This window comes from Lepidochelys kempii, chromosome 1 (assembly GCF_965140285.1).
Source record: "Lepidochelys kempii isolate rLepKem1 chromosome 1, rLepKem1.hap1, whole genome shotgun sequence".
In the NCBI taxonomy this organism is placed as follows: domain Eukaryota; kingdom Metazoa; phylum Chordata; order Testudines; family Cheloniidae; genus Lepidochelys; species Lepidochelys kempii.
The window spans coordinates 197,466,090-197,481,892 of NC_136380.1; the positions used below are offsets into that span (position 1 = coordinate 197,466,090).

At 41.6% G+C, this 15,803-nt stretch overlaps 2 protein-coding genes across 10 annotated transcripts in view; one reads left to right on the plus strand and one right to left on the minus strand.

Annotated features, from left to right (window-relative positions):
• Nucleotides 1-330: 330 nt before the first annotated feature.
• On the minus strand, nt 331-8,011 carry LOC140896052 (putative protein ARB2BP). Its single transcript, XM_073307056.2, has 4 exons — nt 7,256-8,011; nt 6,282-6,380; nt 5,604-5,669; nt 331-1,575 (listed from the first exon to the last, which is right to left on the minus strand). Exons 2-4 carry the CDS (start codon nt 6,285-6,287, stop codon nt 517-519), a joined length of 1,131 nt encoding a protein of 376 aa, XP_073163157.1. The 5' UTR covers nt 6,288-6,380; nt 7,256-8,011; the 3' UTR covers nt 331-516.
• Nucleotides 7,971-15,803, plus strand: part of SENP7 (SUMO specific peptidase 7) — a 72,439-nt gene continuing 64,606 nt past the window's right edge. For 5 of the 9 annotated variants that reach the window (XM_073306930.2, XM_073306977.2, XM_073307004.2 and 2 more), the window contains exons 1-3: nt 7,971-8,318; nt 11,964-12,016; nt 14,870-14,977. In XM_073306930.2, the coding sequence (XP_073163031.1) occupies nt 11,975-12,016; nt 14,870-14,977 (150 nt within the window). In that variant the 5' untranslated portion in view covers nt 7,971-8,318; nt 11,964-11,974. Of the gene's footprint in view, nt 8,319-11,963; nt 12,017-14,869; nt 14,978-15,803 lie in introns of those variants that run through there. The other 4 variants (XM_073306922.2, XM_073306912.2, XM_073306940.1 and 1 more) reach the window with 4 other exon arrangements.

A 15,803-nucleotide genomic window follows, 5' to 3' on the forward strand; every position in this document is an offset into this window, starting at 1 on the left:
CAGCTGGGCACTGCCAAGTGAGTGGATAGGCTAATGTTAGATTTGTAGGGTCTTTAACATTAATTTCATATGCCAAATTGCCCTTTACAGTGAAATTTACGGATTTTTTGCTGACAAAATCTACTTAGCTCAGATATGCACAAACTTCACAACATAAGCTTCCAGAATCAACATAGGTAAACTCTGGCACACCTTCACACTGTTACTATGTACCATTTTAAAGTGCAGGAATAACAGAAGAGCTCAAGTTTAAAGCTCACATGAATTGTTTTTTTGAAATTGCAAGAATTAGCTTCCAAAAAGAAAAGACCAAACTTTTCTAATGTTTGGTGATAACTTTATTTGTTCTGCCAATTAGTTTTTCAACAACAATAAAAATCAGAAACCCAATACCACCTTTATGGCCATAAATCACTCTGCAATGCAAGGAAGCTAACATGGTAGCTTCAGTTTCAAGCTTCCACGGAGTGGTTTTAAAGAGGGAGAAGATTCCTGAAAAATACTTCAGCATTCTTTTTATGTATTGCCTCTCTCCTTATTTTTGCTGCTCCTTGTTACAATAGGAGAACGAGATAAAGCTACTGTCTTCCTAGCTTTCAGTGTGCTCTTCAGGTACTTGAAAATGGCCTGTAAGGTGGAGGATGGTGCTAACCTGTATTTTTCAGTCCCAGCAGAGACTGTAGGACAATCCACTTTCACAAGGGAACCTGTGGGTCTGTCTAGAGGTTTACTGTTTGTTACCCATTCACGGCAATGTTTCTGTATCCATTCTTGCACTTGTGGATTATTTTTTGCCTGGTGTAACGTGTGGTGCATGGAGTCAATAAGGGCCACAGAATACACTTTATTCATCACTTCCCATGTTCTCTGCATGAGCAGATTGATGAAAACCAAGCCTCCGTAGCCATGGGCAATAAAGGCCACATTCTTGGCTGCGCTCTTTGAAATAAAATTATCCCAAATGTAAATGGTGTGCTCTTCGGGGCTGCTGCTGCACCTCTTTGGGATCCACCAGGAGGAATTTACAGTGGAAGATTCTTCCTTGGTAGATAAACTTAACCACTCATCTTCCATCTTCAGATCAATGAAATTGTCATTGGGATTTAAAACAATCACTCCTCCATAGCATTGAAGGGCTGTTTTAATGAATGGTATTTGAGTTCCATGATCCAGGCCCTCATGGATTATGGTCTTTAGCCCCCATTGACCAGCACGAAAGACTCCATGGTCTTGTAGGAGCACAATTAGGCTTGAGGAACTAGTTAATGCTTTCTCGTTGATGAAAAAGAAACTTCTGGGTTCATCTTCTGTAGCATCTGTTGGGATGTGGACTTTCTGAAGCTTGCAGACTCTTTCCAGGAGCTCATAAACATACTGTGTAATGAGATGCCCCAGAACTTGATATCGTTTATGGTTCCTCTCAAGTGCATTTTTGTAATAATTAAAGACAAAGGGCTCATTGGTATCTAGATGCTTCAGTTCACCATTTTTGTTGAAGTCGTATTTCAGTTGCTCTGGACACTCTGAACTCTCTACTAGTTTCCTGAAGCTTAACTCCTGCTCCATTTGCAACTGCTACAAATAAAACAGATGATGCCCTTACAACTGTGGACTTGGTTTATTTGTTTAAACATCATTTCTCAGGCCACTGATTCTGAAATTGTGGCATATGGACTACACAAGGAACACAGAACACTTGCTAGTCTTCAGCAAACTGACTACTCCCTGCCTTCTAATTGCTAAATCACATTAAAAGAGGCTAAAAACACAGTAAGTACTTTCTTAACTCTATTTTGCCGCAAACAATTGCTATAGTTGCCAAAAGGAGATTATAGGATCAAGAGCGGGAGACAAAGTAATCCACACAATCATGAACGGGAGGGGAGAAGGTCCACAAGAAAATCTGTCTTTTAAGATTCATTTGATTAATCTTTTAAGGTTAAAAAAAAATGAGAAACCTCTGTTTTAGACTGTGTACTTTTATGATTGCCTTCTATTGTAACTGATCAAAACTGCAGCAGCAAGAGTTTGGTATACTTTTAGGCTTTGTGTACAGCTTAATGTTTTTAAGCTCGATATTGTTTCCCATTTTTCTGTCCGTTTCCTCTCCCCAACCCTTTAGCGTAGGTGGGAGAGTGCAAGCTAGCCCTTCATGTAGCTGCAGTACTGATTTGACAGGAGTTCGGTGCTAGCGGCAGGGAGAGCAGCTGGCAGAGAGCTCCCATGATCACTGATAATTTCTTTTAGTGTTGTCTGTCTCTCTGTACACTAATTTGAAATTTGATAAATGGTTTGAATTAAGCCACAGTACTTGAATAAAACTGTGCACGGTGGATTGATTTAAATCAAAGTGAGAGGTTTTTAAGAACCGGTTAGACAAACGCCTGTCAAGATGCTCTAGATCAGTGGTACTCAGACTGAGGATCGCCAGCTGCAAGTGGCTCTTTAATGTATCTCCTGCTGCTCTTTGCAGCACATGATATTAAAACACTATATGATTTAATTATTAACCAATCAGGATGCTTTTACTATGTTATTTACCAATTGTAGTTGATAAAATAATAATACTTGGTAAGTAATTTTTCTGAGAGTGAGTGAGTTTGTGTGTGTGTATGTGTGTGTATATATATATATATGTATATATGTGTATATATATATATATGTGTATATATATATATATATATATGTGTATATATATATATATATATGTGTGTGTATATATATGTATATATGTATATATATATATATATATATATATAAAATAAATAAAACAATGAATTCACACTACTGTGGCTCTTTTGGATAATGTTGACCGTTAATTTGGCTTCTGAACCACTGAAGTCTGAGTATCACTGGTCTCAGTATACTTGGTCCTGCGTCAACATGGAGGGATGGACTAGATGACCTCTTGAGGTCTCTTCCAGCACTTCATTTCTATGATTCTATAAATCACAAATTTTAACTATGATTTAAATCAGCAAACAAAATACCTTAATTTAAATAATTGATTTTAATTTTGTTTGCATTTGTATTTTTAAATTATTTTCCTGAAGAAAGGTTGATTCTCATTGATTGGTGACCAGTAAAACATATTGATTTGCACATAATTATAGCCTTTACACAACATTTGGTACTCCTTATTGCTAGTCAAATAGATTCACTATATCTGTACACATTTATTTAAGCAGTTATATAGCTTAACATACATTTATTAAGAGTCTTAACTTCTCCATTTTTATTATATTTTAAAATGGTAAATTATATTTATTTGCTTGATTATAATTAATTTTTTACTTTTGATTTGTGTCAACCTGCAGTTGGAGGAAACTTGGAATTCAATTACAAATGCACAAAAATAGCATTTTAATTTTTTTGTATTAAATAAAACTATCCTAATATGCTGAATACATAAGGGGGAGAAAAATAAGTTTATCAAAACATGTTTTGCATTTAAAACTAACTGGTTTATTAAACAAATGAAGTATTAGCTACCGATGGTCACCTATGATTCTCCCAATCTGTGGGGAGGTCAGTGGAGAGAAGAGAATTAATGTGTATTTCAGGAAGGGAAGTACACAAGAACCACAGTATGTTGGATGTAGCACTGAAGTGAGGACAATTCATATGGGGGAGAGAATCTTTCATATAAGAAGAGCTGCATATATGGATGTCTCTTCCTCAAAGCAACACAGTGGGAGGTGGTTGAATGCAAATGTCAGAGTAAGAGACTACACAGAGTAACAGGTTTCAGAGTGGTAGCTGTGTTAGCCCGAATCAGCAAAAACAACGAAGAGGCCTTGTGGCACCTTAGACTAACAAATTTTTGTCCTCACCCACAACTATTTCAGATTTGGGGACAATTTATACCTTCAAGTCAGCGGGACTGCTATGGGTACCCGCATGGCCCCACAATATGCCAACATTTTTATGGCTGACTTAGAACAACGCTTCCTCAGCTCTTGTCCCCTTACGCCCCTACTCTACTTGCCCTACATTGATGACATCTTCATCATCTGGACCCATGGGAAGGAGGCCCTTGAGGAATTCCACCATGATTTCTACAATTTCAATCCCACCATCAACCTCAGCCTGGACCAGTCCTCACAAGAGGTCCACTTCCTAGAGACTACAGTGCTAATAAGCGATGGTCACATAAACAACACCCTATAACAGAAACCTACTGACCGCTATACTTACCTACATGCCTCCAGCTTTCATCCAGACCACATTGCACGATCCATTGTCTACAACCAAGCTCTAAGATACAACTGCATATGCTCCAATCCCTCAGACAGAGACAAACATCTACAGGATCTCGATCAAGCATTCTTAAAACTACAACACTCACCTGGTGAAGTGAAGAAACAGATTGACAGAGCCAGAAGGGTATTCAGAAGTCACCTACTACAGGACAGGCCCAACAAAGAAAGTAACAGAACGCCACTAGCCATCACCTACAGCCCCCAACTAAAACCTCTCCAGCACATCATCAAGCATCTACAACCTATCCTGAAGGACAATCCCTCACTCTCACAGACCTTGGGAGACAGGCCAGACCTCGCTTACAAACATCCCCCCCCAACCTGAAGCAAATACTCACCAGCAACTACACACCACACAACAAAAACACCAACCCAGGAACCAAACCCTGCAACAAAACCCGGTGCCAACTCTGTTCACATATCTATTCAAGGGACACCACCAGAGGACCTAACCACATCAGCCACACCATTAGCGGCTCGGTCACTTGCATATCTACCAATGTGATATATGCCATCATGTGCCAGCAGTGCCCCTCTGCCATGTACATTGGCCAAACCGGACAGTCTCTATGCAAAACAATAAATGGACACAAATCTGACATCAGGAATGATAACATTCAAAAACCAGTAGGAGAACACTTCAATTTCCCTGGTCACTCAATAACAGACCTAAAAATTGCAATTCTTCAACAAAAAAAACTTCAAAAACAGACTGCAACGTGAAACTGCAGAACTGGAATTAATTTGCAAACTGGACCCCATCAAATTAGGCCTGAAGAAAGACTGGGAGTGGTTTGGGTCATTACAAAACCTAATTTCCCCCATACTAATTTCCCCCTACTGTTATTCACACCTTCTTGTCAACTGTTTGAAATGGGGCACTCTCATTACCACTACAAAAGTGATTTTTCCTCCCTTGGTATCCGACTGTTAATTGAATTGTCTCGTTAGACTGACCTCCGACTTGGTAAAGCAACTTCCATCTTTTCATGTGCTGTGTATTTATACCTGCTACTGTATTTTCCACTCCATGCATCTGATGAAGTGGGTTCTAGTCCATGAAAGCTTATGCCCTAATAAATTTGTTAGTTTGTAAGGTGCCACAAGGACTCCTCATTGTTTTTACACAGAGTAAGGTGATGACAGTCTGGAAAAAGGAAGAAGCTATTCACAAGCAGACTGCCATCCAACCAAAATATCCCCAAGATCATAGCCTAGTGGTACACAGCACCTCACCTCACCTATTCCAGGCTACATTATTATTCTTTAAATTTCCACAAAAAAAGAGAATATACGATACCAATTTAAATCCTGAAAATGTAACTTAGAACATATACTTACATCCATGTTTACTTTAGGGCACTGGGAAGGGCTTCTGGTGATTTCATTCAGCTCTGTCTTGGGATTCTGTTTTTATGGATGAAACAGTGACATATTAATGTAAATGTAGCAAATTACTCTTTGTTGTTGTGGCTACACATCTCCACAAGCCCTCTACCCAAAAAATAAGTACAGGCAGGTGACAACTCTGAAGTTTTGAAGCAATTTACAATCGTTTATACCTAAGACTTTTTGATTAAAAGCAAATTATAAATTATAACCCTATTAGTTGGGAAGAGGGATTTTATTGCAGCAGTATCATTTCCAGATTTAAAAAAGCAGTGACTTGAGATGGCTATTAGTACAGTCTCACTATATTAACCCCTGGGTGCTAGAATTAAACTTTAAAATGGTGAAGCACTTCAGTCTGTGTTGCATTGTTCCATAGATATAAATAACTAGCAATGCACTATTCAGAGCTGTCAATCTGGTACCTTTTACAAATTCTAAATTCATATCAAAATATATATTCAAATGAAAAATTAACTCTCCCCCTGCTGTACATAACATAAGTCTCAACTGTAAGGCCTGCTGGGCTGAGATTTTGTCGTCTTGTGTTTGTACAGCACCTAGCATGTTTGGAGCACTACTGCAAAAAAAAAAATATTGTATTTCATGAGGTTTAAAATCCAAGTTTACCTCCATCTCAACAAGACCCACTTATCTCACCGCTTCTTCTTGTAAATTTCGTTATCAAAAAAGCAAAATCTTGAATCAGAGGTTGGAGAAAACTTCACTCTTTTAAAGAAAAGAAACCTATGTTATTTCAAGCTTTCAACTTACTAATTTGTTATGTACCTCCTCTGGGGGCTGTAAAAGGTGTCAGAAACTATTGTGTCAGATCATACATCTGTGGTTCAAAAGTCTGCAAGTTATGATCTAAAGTATCATTCTCAGACTTTGACTACTCCTTGACAGTGTCAAGATTAAAGCCCTTTTTACAATACTGAGCTGAGTTGCCAACACTGGTTTTCAGCAAATACTTCCCCTGACCTGATACAAAAATGGTTTAAGTACTACTGAAGAGAGGAAAAAACTATTTTCAATACCACATCAAAGGTGCTTGTGACTTTTCTTTCTGAAACAGTACTGAAAACATTTCTATCTCTTCTGTACTAACACTTACAAAGTTCACAGCAGGAGCAATTGCTGAAAGCTATCACCAGAAATGCAATGTATTAGGTCCCAAACCTGCACACTGATCCATAAGAGGGAACACCTCTTGTGTCTCCAAACAGCCCCAGTGACTATAATAGGGCTCCACTCAGAAGCAGGCATCTGCACTTACCCATCCTACTGGAGGATCAGATAAATAAGACTTTATGAATTCAAGTACAATTAAGATCTGATCTCAACCTCATTACAACCTCTCTTGAGCTTGACCAGGATCAGGGATTCAGTCTCAGCGTGGCAAGATGTGAGAAATTTTGATAACAGTTATATACTTAGGTGTGTGTTTTCTTGATCAATTCCCCCTGTTGCTTCAATTCCCTATACTGGAGGACTTTTTCTTGATACCATATGCCTCCTCAGCCCACATTTCAGTAAAATTAAATGAGAATTATTTGGTTTTATAGGGAAACATGTATGAAAGTGGCAGGCCCAACTGTTACCCTTTAATTTTCTCTCTTTCCTCAGGTTAAGTGAGGTGTTTGTTTCAGGGTTTTTTTTGGAAATCCAGTCAAAACAAGATTTCTATTTCTTTGGTGCTTTGGTAATATTGGGGATTAAAATGAAAAGAGGGTTAGATGCTGAGGGAAATAGGGTAGTTAATTGAAGGACACAGGAACAGAGTGTGCGGGCACTGGTGTGACACTGAAAGAAAGACCAGTGTGACAGGAGTAAAGCCAAGCTTGCCGGGGGGGAAACTATGGGGTACAGAAGCAGTGTCAGGAGGTGGTATCCAGTGGCGCTCCTGGGTGGTGTGAGAGGACTTGGGGCAAAGAGCAGGATCTGGTGGGGGCCTCGGGGGCTGAGAGAGGGCAGTATTTGGTGGGGCGATAGGGTGATGGGAGGAGGTGGAATCTGGTGGAGCTATGGTATGGTGGGGGGCCTACAGGGTTGTGGGGAGCTGGGAGGAGACGGTATCCGGTGGGGCTGAGGGATTGTGGAGGTTGGTGGGAGGAGGGGTTGGGGGGCTGTGGGGCAGTGAGAGAGCAGAATCCGCTGGGGCTGGAGGGGAGTTTGGGGGTTATGTGAGGCGGGGGAGTTGGGGGCACTGGTTGGGGCAGTAGGATGGGGGTTTGTGGGGCGATGTTGCGGGGTCCCACAACCGAGGGCAGCGGGTCTCTGTGAGGACCCTGCGCGCACCGACACGGGAAAGGGCAGCAGCGGCGACGCCTGGGCCGCTGGGTGGGGGCGGTGCCCGGCGCCCCGGCCCGGAAGTAGCCGGGGAAGCTGCGCAGGCGGCGGCGGCGGCGAGCGGAGCTGGGTGGCGGCGCGGGCCCGCCCGGGTGAGCTGCGGCGGGGGGGACCCCGGACCCCGGACCCCGGTGGGGGGTGCGGGGCCGGGCCAGGCCAGGCCAGGGGCTCTGCAGGCGCAGCACAGGCCCGGTCATTCGCCCCCTGCGCCCTGCAGCCGCCCCCTGCGCCCCAGGGGCCCTGGCGCCCTTCCAGGGCCGCTCCCCCGGCTTTGGGCAGAGACGCGGTCCCTGGGGGGCGGCGGGGCGGCAGCGGGTAAGAGCCCTGTGAGCCCCTCGCACCCCCGTTTGTCTTGCCTATGGCGGGGTTTAAAGCGCACCGTGGGAGGCGGGGTCTCTGGGGCTGGGCTGGAGGCGCCCCGCCGGACACGGGCTTTCCTGTGCCGCTGGGGGAAGGGGGTGGGTGGGTTAGGCGCTTGCTTCTCAGCAGCAAAGCGACAGCCGTGTCTGCACGCCCCAGCTGCGATGCATCAACTACCCTCGCGCTGTCGGGCACGGGGCACAGCCCGCCCAGTGTGGCCGCAGTGACACGCTATAAAGGTGCTAGGGGGATGAGCCGGCCTGGTGTAAGGTGCCTTTATACCGGGATAACCGCATCTGCCCTGGGTGGGGCGTGATGCTGATAGAGGTGTGCTCGTTAAAAAACCAAATCACACCTCTAAGGGACATTGCTATGCTGGTGTAAGAGCTAGATCTCGGATTCTCATGGAATCTCTTGAATCCGGGACGAAGAGCTCAGTGTGTGGTGAGAGCTGGCAACTGCTGAGCCTTTCTGTGATGCTGAGCGACCATCCCTCCTGTCTGAGTGCCTCGCAAATGTGTACATTCATCCTTGTGACACCCCTGTGAGAGAGGGAAGTTTTATTATTCCCATTTCACAGATGGGATTGGGGAGCCAGTGGGGGGTAGCGGGGAAAGGAAGGTCAGACAGATCTGACGAGCCAGGGTATGAGGGAAGAACTTGGGAGCGGCTGGGCAAAGAGACTGGGGCAGGGGCAGCAATGAGACTGGATCAAAAGCCTGAGGAGGGAGACTGGGACTGGTAGCCAGTGGGGTGGGAGAGCATGGGTGAGGGGAGGGGGATAAACCAAGGCCAGGTGGGAAGGAGAGAGACAGATCGGATAGGGAAGGGAACTGAGCTTGGCTGGACAAAGAGACTTTCGCTGGGACTATAAACTTGAGGACTGGAGAATGAAATTGCCTAGGTTTATTTCTGCCTGTAAATCCTCTCTTGAAGATTTTATGGTTCCTTTCTTAGCACTGGGCTCAGAGTGTAAATAGGCATCCTTTGTGAACCATACAATACTCAATTTACATATAGCCAGTCAGATAAACATAATTTACCTGAAAGAAACTTGTTTGTTACCTGGTCACAAGTCACAATTCTCAAGAACATAATTTTCAGTATATATACATAACTCCTTACATGTTATCCATGCATACGTTTTGCAAGGATTATGACAACCAGTGTGACACAGGTTGTCAGTAGAGACCTTACATGATGCACATTGACAAACTAGTAGGAAGATACTAGACCTTTATGTACCCCTGTGCCCTTAGACATTTGGCACCAGGAGGTCCCTGGGTCACAGTGATTTAATGCTTAAGACAGTTGAATGCTCCCCTGGGAAACTGGATTCTATCCCTGGCTCTGCCTAAGAGTTCTAATGTGATGCTGGGAAAGTCGCTGAAACCAAGCATTTCACAAGTACTCTTGAGGGCATTCTGCACCAAAAAAATTAAAAATTCTGCGCACAGTATTTTAAAATTCTGCAAAATACCACAAATTTTATTTGTCAAATAAATGTGGAGGCTGCAATGTGGCATTAGGGAGCACAGGCCACTGGCTGCACAGAGGTGGGAGAGCGCCCTCCCCCCGGACACGGACTCAACAGTGAGGCTGCACACAACCCTGACACAGTGCAAGGACTGGGGTCTGCCCCAGAAACACTGCAGTGCCCTTCTCCTCCATGCCAGGTGCACCAGGTGTGGGCAGGCAGGCTCAGCAAGGCAGGATCCAAGTGTGGAGAGGCTTAGTGTGGGTGGATCCAGGTGTGAGTTTGAGAGGGTTTTGTGTGGGGCAGTCTGGGTGCGGATGGCTCAGTGTAAGTTTGTGTGTAGACAAAGTCTTGTGGTGAGTCTGTGTGAGAATTGGAGTTTCAGTGCAGTGCCTTAACTACAAAGCTGTGCTGCTCCTATTAGTTCTCATTTCAGCAAGGTACATAAGCATGTGCTTAACTTTAAGCATGTGTAGGCCCATTGTAGTCAATGGGAGTATTCGTGTTCTTAAAGTTCGGCATGTATCTAAGTATCTTGCTGTTCTGGGGCTTTAGGCATGGGTTTTGCCAACATGTTCATGGTCTAATTCTTCAATTTGTGCACCAGCTCAATAAAACAAGCAAAAATACTTTTATAAGTGAGGAACTCAATACCATTTAAAAACATAAAAGTCTGTTTCACATATTGCCTTTCTAGTACTTTCCATCCCCCTAAGGGTATTAGATGCACTAATCTGTGCAGTCCCTCCCATTTTGTATGTGGAGCAACTGAGGTATACAGGTTAAGTGACTTTTCCCAAGGCCAAACGTAGATATCAGAGTGGGCATTAGAGTTTTGAAGCTACTAGTCTTATTTTTAGTCTACTAGGCCACACTGTCCTTGCAAGGAAAACATGAGCAACAATAACAACAATCGATTAGAAGATTCTTAGGTTGTAATACTCTTCTGAAAGATGGAATATGAAAGGTCTCAATTGACTTAGGGTACAATTAATTTATTAAGTAGAACTGGGGCTTAAATAAACTCACTCCTCATAGAGAGGAATTCAGACTACAGTTCTAGTGAGCAGAGTAGTTTCCCCATCAATTAGAACTGCCATTTGCCAGACAAACTTTCACATAAAAAAAAGTCAGTTAGATCAGGAAAATCTTTTGGGTGGGAGGCTTCATGCTGGATATGTGTCATTAAGATGTCATATAGGAGATGTGCAGAATATGTATAAAAGAATAATGTCCCACTAAGTTCAGTGAGGTCTGACGCTATATTCTGCCCTGTGAGGAAAGAGATTTGTAGAAGTTCTTTCTGCCAGAAACTCTTGAGTTACAATCTTAGTTCTGTCACTCAGCTCCCTCATAGTCTTGGTTAGGTAGCTTTCTGTTCCTCATTTTCACAGTCTGTAAAAAGGGGATAATCAGGACTCAAAGGCTTATGAAATCTCCTCCTCTGGCTGGAGGGTATAAAACAGGGAATGCCTTGCTGTCTGGGCCCAAATGCTAGTGAGAACTCCAGTTCCCAACGAGCTGCTAGAATTCCTGCTTGGGCATGGTCCTTGGACCCTGCCTGAGTGGTGCTCTGTCTCTCGTATCGGCCTTGGTTAGTAGGTGTCTAGAAAGGAGAAAGAGCTTTCTCTCTGTTAGCGGTCCCAGAGTTTCTTTCAGCATATAGATGTCTGCAATGATTAAGTGCAGTGCCTGTTTCTCCTGTTGCTCAAAGCAATTGCAGGCAACAGCAGAATGATACACCTGATTTTGGTCAGTTTCAGAGCTGCAGAATAGCAACCATGAAAATAAAAGACTTGGAACTTGAGAAGGTTCTAAGCTGCGGCAGTGGTGAGCACTTAGGAAAACTGCACTGAATAAATTTACATTAGCAACTCTGAAGACTAGAAACTTGTATTTAATGAAATCTCAGGTTCTGGAGAAGCTATTATCATTGACTTTCCCTCCACCTAGTGGGCAGGGAAAGCTTTAAACTCATTAAAGGCAAATGGGTTATTTTAAGTCGTAGGAACGCTTTTACCTCCATCTGTCTCAAGGGTGTTGAGAAAATTAATTGGTTAATGTTTTTAAACTCTGAACAAGTAAAGTACAAATTACTAAGTTGATTTTGTATCTGTTTACAGTAGTGACAGTTATGGAAGGAAGTGGAAAAACTGCTGCATCAAGTAATCTGAAAGTAAGTTTTGTATTGTTTATAAGAAAATACTGCAGGCCTGGCATTATGTACTTGCAAAAATTCCCAGAAACTGCAAATATACTCGTGAATCCTGCAAGCTTCACTTTATTGGGTTGTCATCCCCAGGGAGCCAATTTAGTCTAGTCATAGGATCATGTTCATATGCATAAATATATTTTGCTTAATGGAGGCATATTTGGGTAGGGTTAGGTGATGTATAGCCAAGTGTTAAGTTCAAGGCTAATATAGAAGTTACTACATAGGCAAAATAATTAAGTACAGATGAAAGTAATTTTTATTTTGTATTTAATCAGTACACTGTTTTGTATAAGGTCTTTAGACTACTCATGGCTTCTTTTTAGGGCTCGGTTCTATAACCGTTATGCAAAAGAACAGCTGCGTATTTCGAAGAATGGTCCAGAAACTGCCTGTTAGCCTTTATTCCTCCTTAAATTTCCATGTTACTACCACTAGCACAATTCAACGGGTGGCAGCAATACTGGATACGCTGCTGAAGGCAAAGAACCTGTAGCAGTCAGCTTTTTAACCACCTTGTCTGGCTCTGGTCAGAGCAGGGCTAGGTAGTACAGTGGTTAAAAATTTAGCTGCTGCTACCTCTTGTTCACATTAGCTTTCCCACTCTTGCTACCATAAGTGGCAAATTTTAAGGAAATAAGGCTAGTTAGACAAAGCTAAAATGAGTCTTCTCTAACGTATATATGCACATACCCAGGCCCAATAAGCTTATGTCAGTGGGAGGCTGAAATGGGACTTAGAATTCTATTCCTGCTAAATAAAATATGTGATGATTTTAAACTTTGATTTCTCATTTGCCTTTTTCACGTTCATCTTGTCATAAGTGTAATTGTGAATATTTGGAGCTCACTTTTTTTTTTTTTAAATGAGTGTGAGGATTGGAAAAGTGTCCTACTATGAGACTTGCAGGGTGGGAGAGTGAGGTAGAGGTTCATCTTAATATCCTGTGCCCTTTTTTATCCCTGTCCCCACTTTTTCCTTTTCTTCTTTCCTTCCTTTGAAGTTAGTCATTAAAAAAAGTCCTTTCTCTCTGTTGCAGTGTTTTTTGTCATCTTTCGCTTTCCAACTGCTCCCAAGTTTGATCACACCAAACAGATGTTAAAATTTTAAATAAGATGATTACCAAATTATGGGGCAATCTTATAGAAACCTTCAGTCAAACATCACTCTGAATTTTTAAATCTGAATCTCTCTTTAGATCACTAATACCCAGACATAAAGAATTTTCAACTGTTATTAAAGCATCTGTACCAGTGTGGACTCTTCCTCAAAAAATATTTTCAAATGATGAACATCACATAATACTTCAGCACAAAAAAGTCAGAGTAGTGTCCTCCCCCCCCCCCACCCCCTGGTTAATACTGGTTAACAAGGAAAGTACATAGAGCATAAATGACTGGATTACTGCAGGTGGATTAAGTTTGCCATCTTTAATTTGATGGTATTACCTTTGAAAACATATTCTTTATTGAGAGATCCTTTGGTTATCAAAAGCAGAGTCTGATGAAGTGTGACAGTGCACAACAGACATTTGACTAGTCAAAATACAGCTACACAAGTTCAGAGACCAGGTTTTGATTCTCTGCACAGCCAGAAAGTAGAAAGAAATAGGAGTGGAAAGTAGCTGAGCCGCCTCGTATTAAGATTATTCTATAGATATACAGAGCAAAGGACTGAATTTACAGAAGTCTGCAAACAGCTCCATAGGAAAAAGCTTGGATTTGCATTGATTTTTCCCAGCAGTCCGGAATATATATCAAGTGGGTCAAACGTCACACTTTCTTTACACCAGGAGAAGCACAAAAATTGCTGAAATCAGTCCCAAAACCAAATACACATGACCAAGAAGAAATGGGAACGGATTAAAATTCAGTTTAATCAAGAGTTTTCCCAAGTATCAAAGGGAAATCTTAATGATATAATAAGATATGGGCAATATGTTGCTACTTATTGTTATACATAGCAAGACGGTGTAATTGTAATGTCTTCTCGTTAATGACCCAAAATTTCAAGTCTTTTTCCGTTAAAAACAAACAAAAGATGGGTTAAAATAATCTGATTGAAAAGGATACTTGTTTCTGTCAAAACATGCCCATAAGGATTTAATTGATCAGTTTTTGTTTTGAACTTCTGATGTCTATTGAGACCTGTGTTATTTCCTAAGTGATCTTTTTAAAACATAAGATAAGGAAATTGACACAATGTTTGCATTATGTTAAGGCTGGGAATGGTAACACATGCTAGCATGTGTTCCATGCATCCTTTTTGATATGTAGATGTTGTTTGTCAACTCAGAAATATTGTTTTGGGGTTTAATTGTTCTTGAGAGGGGATTTTTAAAACTTTTTCTTTTGAGAAAATGTAGGTTGATTTATTTGAAAGTTCTGTTCTTTCTGTTTTCTCTTTATATTTCCGTGAAACTAGCATGCTAAGATTAGAATTCGATGTAAGTGAATCAGAAAAGTACGGAGGAAGTTACAAGTGGAGGGTGGATCTATTTTTATCCTTAAGGCACATGCATGGAGTAGTTAATGAACTTAATTTAGGATTTTTTTTGTCTCCACCTCCACTCCCCAGTTTGAGATTTAAAATTAATTTTCCAGTGCCCAATGTGATAGGAAAGACAAACCAGGAATAGGGAATCATAAATACAACCTTCAAATTCAAGTTACAGTCGGTATTTCTCTTTTTCCATGTTCTTAACTTGGCCTGAGGGGTGAGAAGGGTGAGAATACATGAGTTCACAGCGCTAGGGGAGAGCTGAATCATTTAATTTTAACAGATAATGAATGTAAAAGCAACATTCTCTACTTCCAGTTTCGCATACCAAAGAAGAAACCAAACACAAAGTCAGAGGATGTCCATGTTCAGTCTCCTTTGTCAAGGCTCACAGACTCCCACCAATGGGACTGCCCTTTACAAGAGGTAAATAGAAGTTACTTAAATCTGTTTTATTTGAAATTTTTCAAAATGAAATGTCAGGAACACGTTATACATTTCTTGTTTGTTCTGAAATTGAGCGCTCTCTTCCATCTATTGAAACGAGGTCACAACTGCAGGAGTGTGGGTGGGGCTGTCATTGACTTGACAGGGGCTCAGGTCTATGCCCATACATACTGTTGCAGTATGAGGACCTGATTGCAATATTGCCAGCCTCACATGTTCAAAAATCATGAGCCTTGCCTGAAACCCCTCCTTCCCCTGTGAGATTATCTTAAAGATAATGAATTTTTTAAAAAATATGCATTTGGGGTTAATTTTGTCTTCTGGTTTCTGAGTTTTCAGGTTAAACTGATGTCATGTTTTGAAGCTTTTCTCTGCAACCATTTGGGTTAGAAACTTACTTTAAAAAAAAAAAAATAGAAAACTGAGATTCTGGACTCCCTGAGATGGGACTTAAAGAAAAACATGAAATATTGGGAGCCTTGAGATAAAATTGTGAGAGTTGGCAACATTGTAATTTGATGTTAAGACTCATGCATGCCTAGATAGTCCTCTTTTGCTGAAAAGATACCTTATTAAAGACTGTCTTAATCTTCTCAGTCATTTGTAGAAACACATAATACCAAGTTTCAGAGTAACAGCTGTGTTAGTCTGTATTCGCAAAAAGAAAAGGAGTACTTGTGGCACCTTAGAGACTAACCAATTTATTTGAGCATGAGCTTTCGTGAGCTGCAGCTCACTCCGATGAAGTGAGCTGCAGCTCACGAAAGCTCATGCTCAAATAAATTGGTTAGTCTCTAAGGTGCCA

What these genes read in the sequence shown, in the direction of transcription:
- LOC140896052 (XM_073307056.2), bottom strand. An exon ending in GCCCTAAAGTAAACATGGAT is followed by an intron (nt 1,576 to 5,603) that starts GTAAGTATATGT and finishes TTTTATTTGTAG; the next exon opens with CAGTTGCAAATGGAGCAGGA.